The 18,992-nt window shown below is 47.0% G+C and overlaps 1 protein-coding gene across 5 annotated transcripts in view; it reads left to right on the top strand.

The window, feature by feature from the left end:
* yeats2 (YEATS domain containing 2) overlaps positions 1-18,992 on the top strand; it is a 188,966-nt gene that overhangs the window by 23,609 nt on the left and 146,365 nt on the right. For 4 of the 5 annotated variants that reach the window (XM_067995545.1, XM_067995543.1, XM_067995546.1 and 1 more), the window contains exons 5-12: positions 4,793-5,047; positions 6,486-6,604; positions 9,778-9,939; positions 10,824-10,935; positions 14,690-14,734; positions 15,455-15,728; positions 17,792-18,037; positions 18,762-18,920. In XM_067995545.1, the coding sequence (XP_067851646.1) occupies positions 4,793-5,047; positions 6,486-6,604; positions 9,778-9,939; positions 10,824-10,935; positions 14,690-14,734; positions 15,455-15,728; positions 17,792-18,037; positions 18,762-18,920 (1,372 nt within the window). Of the gene's footprint in view, positions 1-4,792; positions 5,048-6,485; positions 6,605-9,777; positions 9,940-10,823; positions 10,936-14,689; positions 14,735-15,454; positions 15,729-17,791; positions 18,038-18,761; positions 18,921-18,992 lie in introns of those variants that run through there. The other variant, XM_067995547.1, reaches the window with a different exon arrangement.

The raw sequence follows: 18,992 nt of genomic DNA, 5'->3' as shown, positions 1-18,992 counted from the left end.
TCCATGCCAGTATATTCCCCCAATCTCATGTGCTTTAATTTTGCACACTAACCTCTTGTGTGGGACCTTATCAAAAGCCTTCTGAAAATCCAAGTACACCACATCCACTGGTTCTCCCCTCTCTATTCTATGAGTTACATCCTCAAAAAACTCCAGTAGATTTGTTAAGCATGATTTCCCTTTCATAAACCCACGCTGAGTTTGTTCAATCCCGTTAATGCCTTCCAAGTGTTCTGTTATCACATCTTTTATAATAGACTCTAGCATTTTCCCCACTACTGATGTTAGGCTAACTGGTCTGTAATTCCCTGTTTTTTCTCTCCCTCCTTTTTTAAATAGTGGGGTTGCATTTGCCACCCTCTAATTTGTAGGAACTGTTCCAAAGTCTATAGAATTTTTGAAGATGATCACCAATGCATCCACTATTTCCAAGGCCACTTCCTTTAGTACTCTGGGATGTAGATTATCAGGCCCTGGGGATTTGTCAGCCTTTAGCCCCATTAATTTCTCCAGCACTTTTTTTTACTTGTACTGATTTCCTTCAGTTCCTCCCTCTGACTAGACCCTTGGTTCCCTTACATTTTTGGCAGGTTATTTGTGTCCTCCTTTGTGAAGACAGAACCAAAGTATGTGTTTAATTGTTCTGCCATTTCTTTGTTCCCTATTATAATTTCCCCCATTTCTGACTGTAAAGGACCTACATTTGTCTTCACTAATCTTTTTCTCTTGACATATTTATAGAAGCTTTTACAGTCAGTTTTTATGTTCCCTGCTAGTTTACTCTCATACTCTATTTTTCCCCTCTTAATCAATCTCTTTGTCCTCCTTTGCTGAATTCTAAACTGCTCCCAATCCTCAGGCTTGCTGCTTTTTCTGGCAATTTTATATGTCTCCTCTTTGGATCTAATACTATCCCTAATTGCTTTTGTAAGCCATGGTTGAGCCACCTTTCCTGTTTTATTTTTGCGTCAGACAGGAATGAATAATTGTTGTAATTCCTGCACACGTTCTTTAAATATTAGCCATTGCCTATCCATCGTCATCCCTTTTAGTAAAGTTCCCCAATCTATCATAGCCAACTCGCACTTCATACTTTCGTAATTTCCTTTATTTAGATTCAGGACCCTAGTTTCGGATTCGACTACTTCACTCTCCATCTTAATGAGGAATTCTATCATGTTATGGTCGCTCTTCCCGAAGGAACCCCGCACAACAAGATTGTTAATTAATCCTTTCTCATTGCACAATACCCAGTCTAGGATCGCCTGTTCTCCAGTTGGTTCCTCAACGTATTGGTCTAAAAAGCCATCACATACACACTCCAGGAATTCCTCCCCCACAGTATTATTGCTAATTTGGTTTGTCCAATCTGTATGTAGACTAAAGTCACCCATGATTATAGTTGTATCCTTCTTGCATGCGTCTCTAATTTCCTGTTTAATGCCCTCCCCTACATCTCCACTACTGTTTGGGGGCCTATAGACAACCCCCACCAACATTTTCTGCCCCTTGGTGTTTCTTAGCTCCACCCATACAGATTCCCCATGGTGATTTTCCGAGCCAATATCCTTCCTCACTATTGCATTGATTTCCTCCTTTACTAACAACGCTACCCCACCTCCTTTCCCTTTTTGCCTGTCCTTCCTAAATATTGAATACCCCTGGATGTTCAGTTCCCATCCTTGGTCACCCTGCAGCCATGTCTCCGTAATTGCAACTATATCATAACCGTTAATATCTATCTGCGCTGTTAATTCATCCACCTTGTTGTAAACGCTCTGCACATTAAGACACAATGCCTTTAGACTTGTCTTTTTAAGATTGCTAGTCATCTTAGTTTTATTTTGCACTATGGCCCTATTTGTTTTTCGCCCTTGTTTTCTCTGCCTTCCACTATTGCTTCTTCCCTTTCTGTCTTTTGTTTCTATCCTTGTTTCCCCCTCCTCTGTCTCCCTGCTCAGGTTCCCATCCCCCTGCCATTCTAGTTTAAACCTTCCCCAACAGCACTAGCAAACACCCCCGCGAGGACATCGGTCCCGGTCCTGCTCGGGTGTAACCTGTCCCGCTTATACAGGTCCCACCTTCCCCAGAACCAGTCCCAATGTCCCAGGAATCTAAATCCCTCCCTCCTACACCATTCCTGCAGCCACGCATTCATCTGGTCTATTCTCCTGTTCCTATGCTCACTAGCATATGGCACTGGTAGTAATCCTGAGATCACTACCTTTGAGGTCCTGCTTTTTAATTTATCTCCTAACTCCTTAAATTCACCTTGCAGGACCTCATCCCTTTTTTTACCTATGTCGTTGGTACAGATATGGAGCACGACTACTGGCTCCTCCCCCTCCCCCTCCAGAATACCCTGCAGCCGCTCCGTGACATCCTTGACCCTAGCACCAGGGTGACAACATACCATCCTGGAGTCACGTTTGCGGCCGCAGAAACGCCTATCTGTTCCCCTTACAATTGAATCCCCTATCACTATAGCCCTGCCACTCTTATTCCTCCCCTCCTGTGCAGCAGAGCCACCCATGGTGCCATGAACTTGGCTGTTGCTGCTTTCCCCTGATAAGCCATCTCCCCCAACAGTATCCAAAGCGGTATATCTGTTTGAGAGGGAGATGGCCCCAGGGGCCTCCTGCTCTACCTGCCTAGTCCTTTTACTCTGCCTGGCAGTCACCCATTTCCCTTCTGCATGCGTAATCTTTACCTGTGGTGTGACCACCTCACTGAACGTGCTATCCACGATAATCTCAGTATCGTGGATGCTCCACAGTGAATCCACCCGCAGCTCCAGCTCCAAAATCAGGCGATCTTATTGAAACATATAAGATTGTGAAGGGGCTTGATCGGGTGGATGCGGTAAGGATGTTCCCAAGGATGGGTGAAACTAGAACTAGGGGGCATAATCTTAGAATAAGGGGCTGCTCTTTCAAAACTGAGATGAGGAGAAGCTTCTTCACTCAGAGGGTAGTAGGTCTGTGGAATTTGCTGCCCCAGGAAGCTGTGGAAGCTACATCATTAAATAAATTTAAAACAGAAATAGACAGTTTCCTAGAAGTAAAGGGAATTAGGGGTTACGGGGAGCGGGCAGGAAATTGGACATGAATTTAGATTTGAGGTTAGGATCAGATCAGCCATGATCTTATTGAATGGCGGAGCAGGCTCGAGGGGCCGATTGGCCTACTCCTGCTCCTATTTCTTATGTTCTTATGTAAAATGCGGTTAGCCAGTAGCTGCAGCTGGACACACTTCCTGCACACATGGTCACCAGGGACACCGGTAGTGTCCATGACTTCCCACATAGTGCAGGCGAAGCATATCACAGGTGCGAGCTCTGCTGCCGTGACTTGCCTTAGATTTACACTGCGCTCACCTCTCGGACTCTCCTTTTACACCGCGCTCACCTCTCGGACTCTCCTTTTACACTGCGCTCACCTCTCGGACTCTCCTTTTACACTGCGCTCACCTCTCGGACTCTCCTTTTACACTGCGCTCACCTCTCGGACTCTCCTTTTACACTGCGCTCACCTCTCGGACTCTCCTTTTACACTGCGCTCACCTCTCGGACTCTCCTTTTACACTGCGCTCACCTCTCGGACTCTCCTTTTACACTGCGCTCACCTCTCGGACTCTCCTTTTACACTGCGCTCACATCTCGGACTCCCCTCCCGCTCTCGGACTCCTCTCCCGCTCTCGGACTCCCCTTTCACACCGCGCTCACCTCTCAGACTCCCCTTTCACACCGCGCTCACCTCTCAGACTCTTCTTTCACACCGCGCTCACCTCTCAGACTCTCCTTTCACACCGCGCTCACCTCTCGGACTCCCCTTTCACACCGCGCTCACCTCTCAGACTCTCCTTTCACACCGCGCTCACCTCTCAGACTCTCCATTTACACTGCGCTCATCTGTTGGACTCCCCTCCCGCTCCCGGACTCCCCTCCCGCTCCCGGACTCCCCTCCCGCTCCCGGACTCCCCTTTCACACCGCGCTCACCTCTCGGACTCCCCTTTCACACCGCGCTCACCTCTCGGACTCCCCTTTCACACCGCGCTCACCTCTCGGACTCCCCTTTCACACCGCGCTCACCTCTCGGACTCCCCTTTCACACCGCGCTCACCTCTCGGACTCCCCTTTCACACCGCGCTCACCTCTCGGACTCCCCTTTCACACCGCGCTCACCTCTCGGACTCCCCTTTCACACCGCGCTCACCTCTTCTGGAAACTGTGGTCTGGCTGGGATAAAGAGAGAAGTGTTGAGAAAAAAGACCAAATTCCAACGCCCCTCATCTCCCTCAGCCTTGGCTTTTTACTATAATCCTCAATATTTTAAAACCCAAGCTTGGCATCACCTAATCACTGCTTCCATTTCACCTCGCCTTCTCTCCTATTATTTTTTCCAATCTTGGCGCCGTATGGCGATGGCCCTTTGCTTAGGTTTCTGCTTCAGTAATAACTTTAAGCTTCACTTGGCGAATATGTAAGTCGTTCAGGTATATCTAATTTCTTTGCTTCATCAGTGGATGAAATTTCCAGAAAATGTTTGCAGATATTACTTTATGAAATAATGTACATGTGAGATTCCTTTCAGTTATGTGGTAAGGGTCTTTCTGCATTCACGGTATGTCCATCAGTCAGGACGATGGGACTGTCTGGCTTGCTGTCAGTGCCATTTCTTGGTTGAGCTGTTGGGACCATCCATTAATGATAGGGAAGCCCCAAATCAGTTTAACCTCGCTCTCCTGACCATGTGACCACGACTAAAAGTTGGCTGTGTGATTTTCTTTCAGGGTCCAAAGCCGTACGATCCTACTGTCTTCAACCACCCCGTCATCAAGAAATTTCTAGAATCTCCTTCGCGGTCATCCTCCCCAGCCAATCAGCGATCGGAAACCCCATCCGCCAACCAGTCGGAAACAGATTCGGTCACTCACCAAGCAGACTCCTTTTTGGATAAAGAGAGTGAGCAGGAACAGCTGACGGCAGCAAGCGAGGACAGTCAGCCCGACAGGTCCGAGAAAAGAGCAGGGAGGAACACGGGCCAGGTACGGTGATGAGGGGTGAATCCCTCACTGTGTAGGGAGGGCACATGAGCGGCACTAAAGCATTACTTCCTGATCTTAGCCAGGCCATTGGTAAGTGGGGCTCAGGAGGGGAAAAGCTGCCAGGATTTCCACTCCTGATTGCTGGAAAGCGTGTGTGTGTGTGTGTGTGTGCATGTGTGTGGACATCAGGTGAAGCCCAGTATCGATGCCCGTCTGCAGTCAAATGGTCTGCTGACAGGCTCACAAGCAACGAATGATCACTTGGGCGAGCTACTGGAGGGCACCTGGGAATCTTCAGCGTCTTAAGGAGAGAAACTGACAGCAAAACAAAAATGAATCCCAAGTCCAGTAAAAGTTTGCTTCTGGCTTGCGTCCTTGTTACAAACATATGAAAATGATGGGCAAAAAAGCCAGGTCAGTACAGGGTACAGCACCCCTCTCCAAATAATCATTACTATTTGTGAATATAGAGTACAGAACCCCTCCCCAAAATAATCTTTACCACAGGGGAATACGGAGTACAGAACCCCCTCCCCAAAATAATCATTACTACAGGGGAATATGGAGTACAGGATTCCTCTACCATGCCCCATTACCCCTAAAATAATGTCAGTGTAGGCCGAGTACAGGGCGATATCAGCTTATAAACAAAATACAATTGTGGCAGATCAGTATCCAGGCCCGGAAAGGGTGCAGGTCAGGGCGACCTCCATGAAAACCCCCAGATAAGGCACCTTCTGCTGTCCGTGGCTGTATGTTAGTGCCAGACTCAAAATGTTGAGAGAACTTGGGGAAATGGTCCAGGTTTCAATTCTTCTGTTGGGTAGGACATCTCTTGAGTGACTCTGGTAGCCTAACAGGATGAAGTCAATACTTCTGCTTCTGTTTAGCCGATAACTACCTGGAAATACATGGCGGGGTGAGGGGGTTTGTACATCACACTAAAAACTTTAAGTTCAGAGTTACCCCTCCTTATAAATAATTTATGCTGCTTTACATTGTATCATCCTACATATGTCACCTTTTGAGAATAAGGAGAAGCAAAATATCAGTTCTCCAATTTCAACGCACAATCTAAAATTCACAGCGGAGCATTTGTAAATGGGGTATGGGTGACACTTGGTGTCGCTGCACAAGTGAGCAGTGCCATAGAGCAGGACACGGTTCGATCGCACTTCCACTGCACTGACGTGGGATGGGGGGAGGTGGCGAGTAGAGACCCTGCAGTTTGGGTATGAGACTCGGAGGATGGCCTTCTCCACCAGCCATGTTGGCAGAAGATTGGGTTTGGGTGGCTGTGCTGGAGGTGAGTGGTCCAAGGAGCTCAGAAGGGGCAGTGGGAAAAGCCCGTGGCGAGGAGGTGGAAATTGGAGGACAATGCAACATCGAGCAAAATACAGCGACTCATCCCATTGTTTACTTTTCTTACCTTTCCTAGGATACCTTTGGCATCCCAACCCCACAGGAGATAGAGCAGCGGTGCACCTACCTCACGACCAATGAAGACCCATCGCGCCTTTACGTCAAGAAGACAATTGTCGTTGGCAACGTTTCGAAGTCTGTACTCGCTTGTTGTTTCTTGGTCTCTCTTGGTGTCTGTCTGCACCTCTCAGTGTTTCTTGATGTTTTACATTTCTCTTTCTTATCTTCCGACCCCCTTCCCCCTTGTCGGGACCGAGGTAGATCAGGGTATAAAATGAAAAGAAGAGTTGATGTTCTGCAATCTCTTCACTGCAAAAAGACCTCCACAGCATCCATTTCCCTAGGGGTGGTCCTGATTGTCTGCCATAACTTCGGTGGAGGGTCCATGGAAACCTCAGAGAAAAGGCGAAACCAGCAATTCTCCAGGGTTTCCGCGGATTTTCTGCTGAAGTTACGACGGACGATCGGGCGACCACCAAGGAAGTTCAACCCTCCTGATGTCTGTATGCACATGTTCACGTGTTATAATAAATTTGTCATCATTTTTCCATGCGTAAGGCGACAGAATAACAAGGGCAGGTTTCTCATCATTTTAACCCTGGTGGTTGTTAGGTAATGGTATCAAGGAATATGGATCTAAAACGGGTAAATCTGATTGAATGGCGGAACAAGCTCGAGGGGCTGAATGGCCTCCTCCTGTTCTTACAAGGTCTTCAATTGATGTCTTTCCTGTGAATTGTAAAGCACAGTATAACCGTTGTAGCTTTTTAACTTCTCCATATTATCTAGGCGCTGAAAGTGATGAACCTGCTGTTGTTCCCAGGTCACATTCTCAGTCCCTGTACTAATTATGCTCTCTCTTGTAGTCTCCCTGTGCTAATTATGCTCTCTTTTGTAGTCTCCCTGTACTAATTATGCTCTCTTTTGTAGTCTCCCTGTGCTAATTATGCTCCCCTTTCTCAGTCTCCCTGTGCTAATTATGCTCCCCTTTCTCAGTCTCCCTGTGCTAATTATGCTCCCCTTTCTCAGTCTCCCTGTGCTAATTATGCTCCCCTTTCTCAGTCTCCCTGTGCTAATTATGCTCCCCTTTCTCAGTCTCCCTGTGCTAATTATGCTCCCCTTTCTCAGCCTCCCTGTGCCAATTCCTGCTCCCTTTCACAGTCTCCTAGTACTAGTTGATAATACATTTCTCCGTCTCCCTGTGCTAGTTCTATTCCATTCACTGCACACATTTTTTACTCAACGTGCGCCTCTTTACATTTCTCCATGTTTTGTCATGTGTCTGCCTAATCGTTAAATTCTCAGCAGTCTTTTTGATGCATTCTCTGTCTCTCTATTTTTAGTGTTGTCAGCAGATTTGACAAGCTTCGTGTGATTTTGATATCTGGGGTAATTTATTTAGATTAGAAACAACAGAGGTCCTGCAGGACTCCGCTGAACACCTACCCCAGCCTGACCCAGTCTGACACTGACTCCTGCAGGACTCCGCTGAACACCTACCCGAGTCTGACACTGACCCCTGCAGGACTCCACTGAATATATACCCCAGTCTGACACTGACTCCTGCAGGACTCCACTGAACACCTACCCCAGTCTGACACTGACCCTGCAGGACTCCACTGAACACCTACCCCAGTCTGACACTGACCCTGCAGGACTCCGCTGAATATATACCCCAGTCTGACACTGACCCTGCAGGACTCCACTGAATATATACCCCAGTCTGACACTGACCCTGCAGGACTCCGCTGAATATATACCCCAGTCTGACACTGACTCCTGCAGGACTCCACTGAATACATACCCCAGTCTGACACTGACCCTGCAGGACTCCGCTGAATATATACCCCAGTCTGACACTGACCCTGCAGGACTCCACTGAATACATACCCCAGTCTGACACTGACCCTGCAGGACTCCGCTGAATATATACCCCAGTCTGACACTGACCCTGCAGGACTCCACTGAATACATACCCCAGTCTGACACTGACCCTGCAGGACTCCGCTGAATATATACCCCAGTCTGACACTGACCCTGCAGGACTCCACTGAATATATACCCCAGTCTGACACTAACTCCTGCAGGACTCCGCTGAACACCTACCCCAGCCTGACACTGACCCTGCAGGACTCCACTGAACACCTACCCCAGCCTGACACTGACCCTGCAGGACTCCACTGAATACATACCCCAGTCTGACCCAGACTGACACTGACCCCAGCCTGATACTGACCCCTGCAGGACTCCACTGAATACCTACCCTAGTCTGACATGACTCCTGCAGGACTCCACTGAATACATACCCCAGTCTGACACTGACCCTGCAGGACTCCGCTGAATATATACCCCAGTCTGACACTGACTCCTGCAGGACTCCACTGAATACATACCCCAGTCTGACACTGACCCTGCAGGACTCCGCTGAATATATACCCCAGTCTGACACTGACCCTGCAGGACTCCACTGAATATATACCCCAGTCTGACACTAACTCCTGCAGGACTCCGCTGAACACCTACCCCAGTCTGACACTGACCCTGCAGGACTCCACTGAACACCTACCCCAGCCTGACCCAGTCTGACACTGACTCCTGCAGGACTCCACTGAACACCTACCCCAGCCTGACACTGACCCTGCAGGACTCCACTGAACACCTACCCCAGCCTGACACTGACCCTGCAGGACTCCACTGAATACCTACCCTAGTCTGACATGACTCCTGCAGGACTCCACTGAATACATACCCCAGTCTGACCCAGACTGATACTGACCCAGTCTGACACTGACTCCTGCAGGACTCCGCTGAACACCTACCCCAGCCTGACCCAGTCTGACACTGACTCCTGCAGGACTCCACTGAACACCTACCCCAGCCTGACCCAGACTGACACTGACTCCTGCAGGACTCCACTGAACACCTACCCCAGCCTGACCCAGACTGACACTGACCCCAGCCTGATACTGACCCCTGCAGGACTCCACTGAACACCTACCCCAGCCTGACACTGGCCCCTGTGATACTCCACACAACACCTGCTACCAGCTTGACATTACACCTCTCATGAACACTCACTGCTTCCTATCTTTTAACCAGCTTCTCAGGACCTTTAAACCCACAGTAACATGGCTAGAACACAGGACTGAATAAGAAGACTTGGCGAAAGGCTTACCGAAAGTCGAAAGACACTTCATCATTTGGAGTTGCACTCACTTCACCCGTAGACATCCTGAAAGAAGTGGAGGGGATTTGTTGCCGGGATCAGGGCTGTTGTCTCCTTAATTGACTATTTTGTTATTTTCCAGATATATTCCCCCAGACAAGAGAGAGGAGAACGATCAGTCCACCCATAAATGGATGGTTTACGTGCGAGGTTCGCGGAAGGAGCCCACAATCGACCATTTTGTGAAGAAGGTCTGGTTTTTCCTACACCCCAGCTACAAGCCGAATGACCTGGTGGAAGTCAGGTGTGGCTCCTTCTCCCATTGCCTGCTTTACTCCTGGTCAGGGTTGGGTAATCTGATCTAAGTTTTTAAAATCAGGAAGGCAGTTAGGAGAGTGCCATAGAACCAGGGACTGTGAATTGTATTCTATCAAAACTAACACAGGGGGTCAGATGGTAACGAGCTATGGACCTTAATTGAAATATCTAAAAGTTACTAATGGCATTTATTGTCCAATGAATGCAGTGGGGAGAAAAAAATCTCTAAATTAGTTATTTTGGTTGAAACAAATCTATTTGTTTCTGTACCTCTCGATGATGTAGCCAGGTCGGCCAATTAAATTTTTTAATTTAGTGAGAGTAAGGCTTTCTCTGAGTGTTACTTGTTCCGCATCCTCTCAGAAGCACAGGAATGTTTGGTTCCCAGACTCTGATAAACCTCAGGCTGGAAACTGAGATTAGGATTGGGGTTTATGAGGAACAGTGGTGGCAAAATGGAGCAGGAAATCACAAGGAGAGAAAAGGCAAATTATTATATTTTTAAAAACTTTTTTTACACATTTGTGCTCACAATGAAGTTGTTGGAGCTGGTATCCAGTGTCAACATCAAGCACTAGCTAAACACTGATTTTTGCTGCTATCTGAATGAATGATTTTTGCTGCTATCTGAATGAATGATTTTTGCTGCTATCTGAATGAATGATTTTTGCTGCTATCTGAATGAATGATTTTTGCTGCTATCTGAATGAATGATTTTTGCTGCTATCTGAATGAATGATTTTTGCTGCTATCTGAATGAATGATTTTTGCTGCTATCTGAATGAATGATTTTTGCTGCTATCTGAATGAATGATTTTTGCTGTGATCTGAATGATTTTTTTTCCCTTGTTGATTTTGTTTTCTCTTTAGTGAACCGCCATTTCATCTGACCAGACGAGGCTGGGGTGAATTTCCTGTGCGCATCCAGATCCACTTCAGGGACCTACGCAACAAGAGAATAGACATAATTCACCAACTGAAGGTACAGCAGCTCCTGGGTGAAACAGTGCACCAGACATACTGAATAATCCTCACTGCTGTCCTTTTACATTGGCTCTGGTTAATTATACACTCAGTTATACAAATTGGGTCTGGAACAAGTGGGCACCATTATTGTATAGCTGTGATCAGCTCAGTGCAGGATGCTGGGACAATTGGAGCTTTCAAGACCGAGATCGATAGATTTTTGTTGGGTAAGAGTATCAAGAGAGCTAAGGCGGTAAATGAAGTTGAGGTACAGATCAACCATGATCTAATTGAATAGTGGAACAGGCCCGAGGGGCTGAATGGCCTCCTCCTGTTCTTATGCTCCTACTCTTTTTTTTCCAACCATCTCAGCTTCTAACTTCGATTACAGCAACAACGTGCAGGCTCCTCACCTTGGGTTTAGACGAACGGCATTTTTGAACAGTGAACTCGAGTGCATGCACATTCAAAAATGGTTACGCTGAGCAGTCAAAGTTGCAAGAACTGAGTTACCGCATCTAGCTCGTCCCCCAGCCGATAGCTCGCCCCCCCCAGCCGATAGCTCGCCCCCCCCCAGCCGATAGCTCGCCCCCCCCCAGCCGATAGCTCGCCCCCCCCCAGCCGATAGCTCGCCCCCCCCCAGCCGATAGCTCGCCCCCCCCCAGCCGATAGCTCGCCCCCCCCCAGCCGATAGCTCGCCCCCCCCCCAGCCGATAGCTCGCCCCCCCAAGCCACTAGTTTGACCCCAGCTGAAGTGCTGGTCTTAATAGTGAAGCATTTTTGTCTGTGACCAACAGGGTTCAACAAGTCACCTGTTTCTCTCCCCACCCATCCCACGTTGGGAATCACACAGCAATGTGGGAAGAAAAAAGGTTCATATTTTTTTTTTAAATGAGTTTCTAAAATTCTCATTGCCCATTTCTGCTTTTCCTTTTTGATTTCATTTTATTTGTGATTTAGTTTTGAACTCCCTGGGGCAACTTATTCTGTTAACTACTGCTCTTTGAGTATTTGCTGTGAATATTAAAAGCCCTGTAATATACTAACCCCTAAGACGTTAACTTTATTTCTTTTAAATTATCAGTCTTGGCTCAGTTGGTAGCACTCTCACCTTTGACTCAGAAAGTCGTGGGTTCAAGTCCCACTCCAGAGATTTGAGCACATAATCTAGGCTGACACTTTAGTACAGTACTGAGGGAGTGCTGCACTTTCAGAGGTACCGCCTCGCAGGTAGATGTAAAAGCACAATTTAGAAGAAGTGCAGGGAAGTTCCCCTGGCATCCTGGCCAATATTTCTCGCTCAATCAACATCACTTAAACAGATTATTTGTCTCATTGCTGTTTGTGTTTCCATATAGTACAACAGTATGATAGTAACTGCACTTCAAAATTGCTTCATTGGCTTTGAAGCGCTTTGTGTGGCTGAAGGCTTAAAAGCTGGTTTTAGCTGCTCAGTAGCATTAAAGTTCTTCAATATGGTAGGACAGTTCTGACACTACTTTGAAACAGGTGGGAGAAAAAATCACATTGTATACCTTCCCGTGATGTCAGAATGCTGAGCTGGAACTGGAATTCAATGTGTGCAGAGTATTGGCGCAAAGCCACATCCACAGGGCAGGGCAGTAAAATATTCGGGTTCTGCTTGGGCAGTCATTCTTTGTTGAATTCTAATGGTCAGCAAGTCCTGTGGGACATTTGGAGGATGGGGTTGGCAAGAAACGAATGAGACTCATCGTCACAACCCTTTTTCAAGAAGGAGTCTCCTCACCACAGGCTCTCTTTCAAAAAAAAATCAGACAGTTGTAAGGAGTTTTTGATCAGTCTCTGCCCCTCGCCCCTGGCACCTGGAGATGAACCCAATTGAACTGAAGTGAATGTTAGGAAAGTTTTAATCCAGTTTCTAATGGCCGTGAGTCCACAATACAAAATTAGTTACAATTTGCCTGCAGTGGCGTTGAGGAATCCAGTTAATTGTCACTGTGATGAACGGTGCTCTCCTTGCATCAACCATGCCTGTTTGAGAACTGCTGGGTTAGAGGCAGTCTGCACGGAGGCATTCTGAGTAGAAAGAGTGCAAGGGTGGAAAACCCTGGCCTGTGTGTAGAACTTACCCTCATGGGATATTATGAGGTTCTTCTCCAGGGAGAACAGAAATGGGGACATTGGAGTGTGAGCACCACTCCACGCCCCTCCATTGCCCCTCACTGGGAGTATCGCCCCTCACTGTGAGCAGAACAAATGTCACAGTTTCCGAGGAAAGGGAGTACCACACTTAGGCTGCCCATAAGCATAAACCATGAAGAGCGTTAACCAGGGATGAGCGAGAGAACCTAATATTTTGCCTGTATCTGACTATACAGCTCAGTTCAGTATTCTCCCCCTTAATCCCACTCAGAGAGGCCACCGGATGGCTGGTGAAGAAAATGAAAATGTCACACTGAGACTGTGACACTTTCATTCTTTTCAGATCAGATCTGAGGCACATTGGCAACTTGAGAGGGATCAAGATCCAACCTCTGCTGTACCTGACCTGGGAGTGTTTGATTGGACAGTGTAGAGAGAGCTTTACTCTGTACCTAACCTGGAACGCTTAATGGGACAGTTTGGAGGGTGCTTTACTCTGCATTTACATTAGTACTAGGGATGGAATATCAAGCGCTCCCGGTTCAGGTATATTATGGGTTACATTCAAAACAAATCTCCCGCTGCAGTGCCCCATCAATCATTCCCAGGTGAAGTACAGCATGGGTTAGATACAGAGTAAAGCTCCCTCTGCACTGTCCTAACGAGCACTCCTAGATAAGATATAGTACAGCTTAGATGCAAGGAAGAAAGAACTTGTATTTATATGGCACCTTTCACGTTCTCGGGATATGCCAAAGCGCTTCACAGCCAATGAAGTATTTTTGAAGCGTAGTCACTGTTGTTATGTTGGCAAACATGGCAACCAACATATCAGGATCTCACAAACAGCAATAAATGAGTGACCACTTAATCTGTTTTCACTGATGTTGGTTGAGGAATAAATGGTGGCCAGAACACTGGGCGAGCTCTCTGCTGTTCATTGACTAGTGCCATGGATCTTTTATGTCCTCCTAAACAGGCAGATCTTGGTTAAACCTCTCATCTGAAAGACAGCACCTTTCGACACTTGAGCACCTGCTTAGTACTGCAGAGAAGTGTCAGCCTAGATAATGAGCTCAGGCCCTGGAGTGGAGCTTGAACTGATGACCCATTGAGACAAGCTGACACTATGTGAGCACAGAGTAATGCTCCGTCTACGCTGGCTCACCAAGTACTCCCAGGTTAGACACGACAGACGCAGAATAAAGCTCCTTCTACTGTATCTCAGTTATTTGATTCAGCCCTAATCCAGTGCATCGGTGTGACATTTCAACTTCCAACACCAACCGTTTTGCAGCCTCTCTGAGTGAGATAGCCAAATTAGGGTCTGTTTAGTGCTGTAGGCTTATGTCCACCAGGAACTAGATTGAGACTATCCAAACTCACTTTTCCGCCTGCCAGTATAGAGAAAAGACTTTAGACCTAATGTTTTGCCCATACCTTCTCAGTGGGTGGAAAATCCAGCCCTATAACATCGCATCAGTCTGGGCTGGATTTGAACTAAATCCCCAGAGGTAAAAGGTCAGTGTCTGACCCACTGTTGTACTCAGTTCCCAAGACCACCATTTCTATTTTGACCTGCTCATGTTGAGAGCACACAGCCATCTTTCTGTTCATTGACCTGTGCTTGACTTTTTTTTCCACAGCTGGATAGAACATACACTGGCTTGCAGACACTTGGTGCAGAAACGGTATGCTTTTATTTCTCTCTCTCTCTCTCTCTCTCTCTCTCTCTCTCTCTCTCGTTCGCTCTCTGTCTCTCACTCTCTTTCTTCACTTCAGTTTCCACTTGCTTTTACTCCACTTAGTCCTTTCAGCTCTAAAGGCGCTGACTCCACGGGGTCCGATTTCACATATCGTCACCCATGTGACCATTCCTGAGGTGTGAACCTGGACAGTGAGTGTGAGTTGACTGCCTGTCCGTGAGGGAATCACAGCCAAGACCAACTTGTAAATTAGCAGCAAGGGTCCCTGTATAGGGTCAGGAGGAGAAATCCCAGTTGGCATTTTATTTATTGTCTGCCCAGAGGTTTTGGGCAGCCCCACTGCTGCTATGGCTGACAGCTTCTCTCTTGAAAAATTAAATCTCTCATTTATGAGTTAATAATCTAGAAATTACTGTGCGTGATAATTAGACGCATGCTTAACCTGCTCATGTCCCCTGTCCTAATATCTCCTTATGCGTCTGATTACGCTCCTATGAAGCGCCTTGGGATGTTTTACTATGTTAAAGGCACTGTATAAATGCAAGTTGTTGTTGTTGTAAATGTTTCTCTGTTTAGATTGTAGCCCATTCCTCTGCTCGCTCAGGGGCTGTGTATGTTTCTGTCTCCTCTTAATTTCTCTTTCATTTCCTGTCGGTATTTAAGCTCTGTACTGAGAATGCTTTGTGTGTGTTCTTTCTGGAACAGGTGGTGGATGTTGAACTACATCGTGACACTCTCGGGGAGGACTACCTTCTCACCACACTGCCTCCTTCAGGCTCCACAGCATTACTTCTTTCCTCATCCTCCTCCTGCTCCTCCTCCTGCAGCCGGACCCCTCAGTCTGTCACACCCACGCAACCTGCAATGTCCTCCACTCCCCCAATGACATCAGCAGGAGGAGCGCATGTGTCTGCAGCAGCTTTGAGCTCAGCTTCTGTAAAGCTGTCCCATGACCCTTTCGGAGTCACTTCAGAAAAAGGTGAGATGAGTCTTGTATCACTGGTGAGCATACAAACCCCAATCCCAAATGCAGACACACACACAAACACACACACACGTACAAACCCCAATCCCAAACGCAGACACACACACACACACACACACACACACACACGTACAAACCCACAAACCCCAATCCCAAACGCAGACACACACACACACACACACACACACACACACGTACAAACCCACAAACCCCAATCCCAAACGCAGACACACACACACACACACACACACGTACGTACAAACCCCAATCCCAAACGCAGACACGCACGCGCACACACACACACACACACACACACACACACGTACAAACCCCAATCCCAAACGCAGACACACACACACGTACAAACCCCAATCCCAAACGCAGACACACACACACACACACACACACACATACGTACAAACCCAAATCCCAAATACAGAGACACACACATACGTACAAACCCCAATCCCAAACACGGAGCCACCCGCGCGCGCGCACACATTTGTCCAAACCTCAATCCCAAACACGGAGCCACACACGCACACATTCATGTACAAGCCCTGAACCAAACATGGACTCACGCACATGTATGTACAGACCCTAAAATAATATGGAGCCACACATCTCTGTACAGACACACATTTGTATATGCCTCAAACCAAATGCAGTCACACATATCTGCAAGTCCTAAACAAAACACAGTGCCACGCCTACACTTTTGTACACATCCAAACCACACTGAGCGACATACATGTTTATACATGTTCCAGATCAGACAAGGACACACAGCTGTTTAATGTCAAAAGCAAAATACTGCGGATGCTGGAAATCTGAAATAAAAACAGAAAATGCTGGCGAAGCTCAGCAAGTGAGGCAGCATCTGTAGAGAAAGAAACAGAGTTAACGTTTCAGGTCAAAGACCTGAACGAAAGGTTCTGATGAAAGGTCCTGATGAAAGGTCTTTGACCTGAAACGTTAACTCTGTTTCTTCCTCCACAGATGCTGCCTCACTTGCTGAGCTTTTCCAGCATTTTCTGTTTTTATTTCAGTTGTTTAATGTGTTTGTATGCTAATTGTGCATAGCATTGTTTCAAGGTCTGGGTGCTGTGTGTTGTTCGTAAAGGTGATTCTTGTGTTTTGTCTGTCAGGATCATTCCGTGCTGTTGTCTAAAGAGGCAGGGCTTCTGTCAATGAAAAGCTTGTATGGGGATCATTAATCTGTTTAAAATAATGCATTTGAAGAGCTGAATTTACAAGTTATAACTGTCTGTGCTGACTCGTGACAATTGGCCGCTTTGAGCCAGGTCCTGGAGGGGCCCATGGAACCAACCCCAGCAAGTCTGTGCCCTCAGGACAGAGGGGAAAAAAATAAGTGCCTCAATTCCCTCTATCAAGCCCATGGGAACTGAGGCCAATTTTAATGACCCAACCCCTGCTTTGGCCAGGATCAGCTAACTCAGCACAGCCTGGGAAATGAACCTGTGACCTTCTGTTGAGTATACTCTGGGTGGTTGCGTAGACTAGGCTTGTATTCCCTTGAATATAGAAGATTAAGGGGTGATCTAATTGAGGAGTTTAAGATAATTAAAGGAGTTGATAGGGTAGAGAGAAACTATTTCCTCTATTGGAGGAATCCAGAACAAGGAGGCATAACCTTAAAATTAAAGCTAATCCGTTCAGGGGTGATGTCAGGAAGCACTTCTTCACACAAAGGGTAGTGGAAATCTGGAACTCTCTCCCCAAAAAGCTGTTGAGGCTCGGGGGTCAATTGAAAATTTCAAAACTGAGATCAGTGGATTCTTGTTAGGCAAAGGTATTAAGGGAAAGGGAACCAGTGCGGGTAAATGGAGTTAAGATACAGATCAACCATGATCTAATTGAATGGTGGAACAGGCTCAAGGGGCTGAATGGCCTCCTCCTGTTCCTATGGTTGGGGTAGATTTTACATTTGTACCTCGATAAGGCCTCAAGAAAGGGGATTGTACAGGATTAATGGAGACTTCAGTCCTCTGGTGTTAATGGAATATGCTTCTGTTTCCTTATTTTGTATTTTCCAGTTAAGGTGGAACTCCCTGTCAAAAGTGAGGTGGGTTCCAGCAGTCACTCAGGACATTCTTCCCTGGAGCGCACACCAACCAGGCCAGTGGCCACTCAGAAGGTCACGTTCGGGTCACATGGCAACTCTGCGTTCCAGCCAATCACTGCCAGCTGCAAGATCGTCCCTCAGGGACAGCTCCCCAGCCCTGTCGACTCTCCGGGGAAGTCCTTCCAGCCGATCACCATGAGCTGCAAAATTGTGTCAGGTGCACACGCCTGTTCCCAACATTAAAAGATGAAAGTGCGGGAAAATCTGAAAAATCAGCCTGAGCCACGCCATGAGAGAGAGGAAAAAAAAATTAAATGTTATAAAGAAGAGTGAAATAAAAAAGGAAAATTCTGGAATCTGCAGCATCGGAGAGAGACAGGCTATTGTTTTGGTTGGGACCTTCCATCAGAACTGATGAGGGGAGGGAGGAGAACTCCTTTGTAGGATTGACCAAAACAAAGAGAGGAGAGGGGATGGGGTCATCCCACCAGACACTTCAGCCTGTCTTTCTCATCCAGATGCTGATCACCCTGCTGCGTACTTTCAGCAGGTTCTGTTTGCCCCAGTGATGTTTTCAGCATACAACTCTTTACACAAAAACAAACAGAAATTATGGAAAGGATGGGAATGATGGAAAGGATGGGAATAATGCTAATAATGGAAAGGATAGTATAATAAAAAAGATGGGAATAATGGACAGGATGGAATGTTGGGAATGATGGAAAGAATGCCAATAATGGAAAGGATGGGAATGATGGAAAAGATGGAACTGATGGCAATGATGGTTGTTTTGTGCTGTTTGGCTCAGTGCTACGCTGGCTGATACCCATATACACTGGGCTGTATGGAGAGCTCAAATTGTATGTACAGTGAATGAACGGGATATGTGGCTTGAAGTTTAAAACGCCTGCGAGCGCACTAATTGTTTTATGTTACTGTAGGATCGCCAATCTCGACCCCATGCCATTCTCCTTTGCCACGTACTCCGACCTCTACCCCTGTCCACATGAAGCAAGGATCGTCCGTCTCTGTCATAAGTAACCCTTACATTATAGTGGACAAGCCTGGACAAGTGATTGGAGTGCCAAGATCAAACACAGGTACGGGCCCTAACCAATTACTCACATGCTCCACGCATGCTCACTCACTAACACACACGCGCTCAGTGTTAC

Source organism: Heptranchias perlo, chromosome 13, assembly GCF_035084215.1.
Source record: "Heptranchias perlo isolate sHepPer1 chromosome 13, sHepPer1.hap1, whole genome shotgun sequence".
Taxonomy (NCBI): domain Eukaryota; kingdom Metazoa; phylum Chordata; class Chondrichthyes; order Hexanchiformes; family Hexanchidae; genus Heptranchias; species Heptranchias perlo.
Note: the sequence above shows the minus strand (reverse complement) of the source record. Positions and strands in the feature narration are given on the sequence as shown.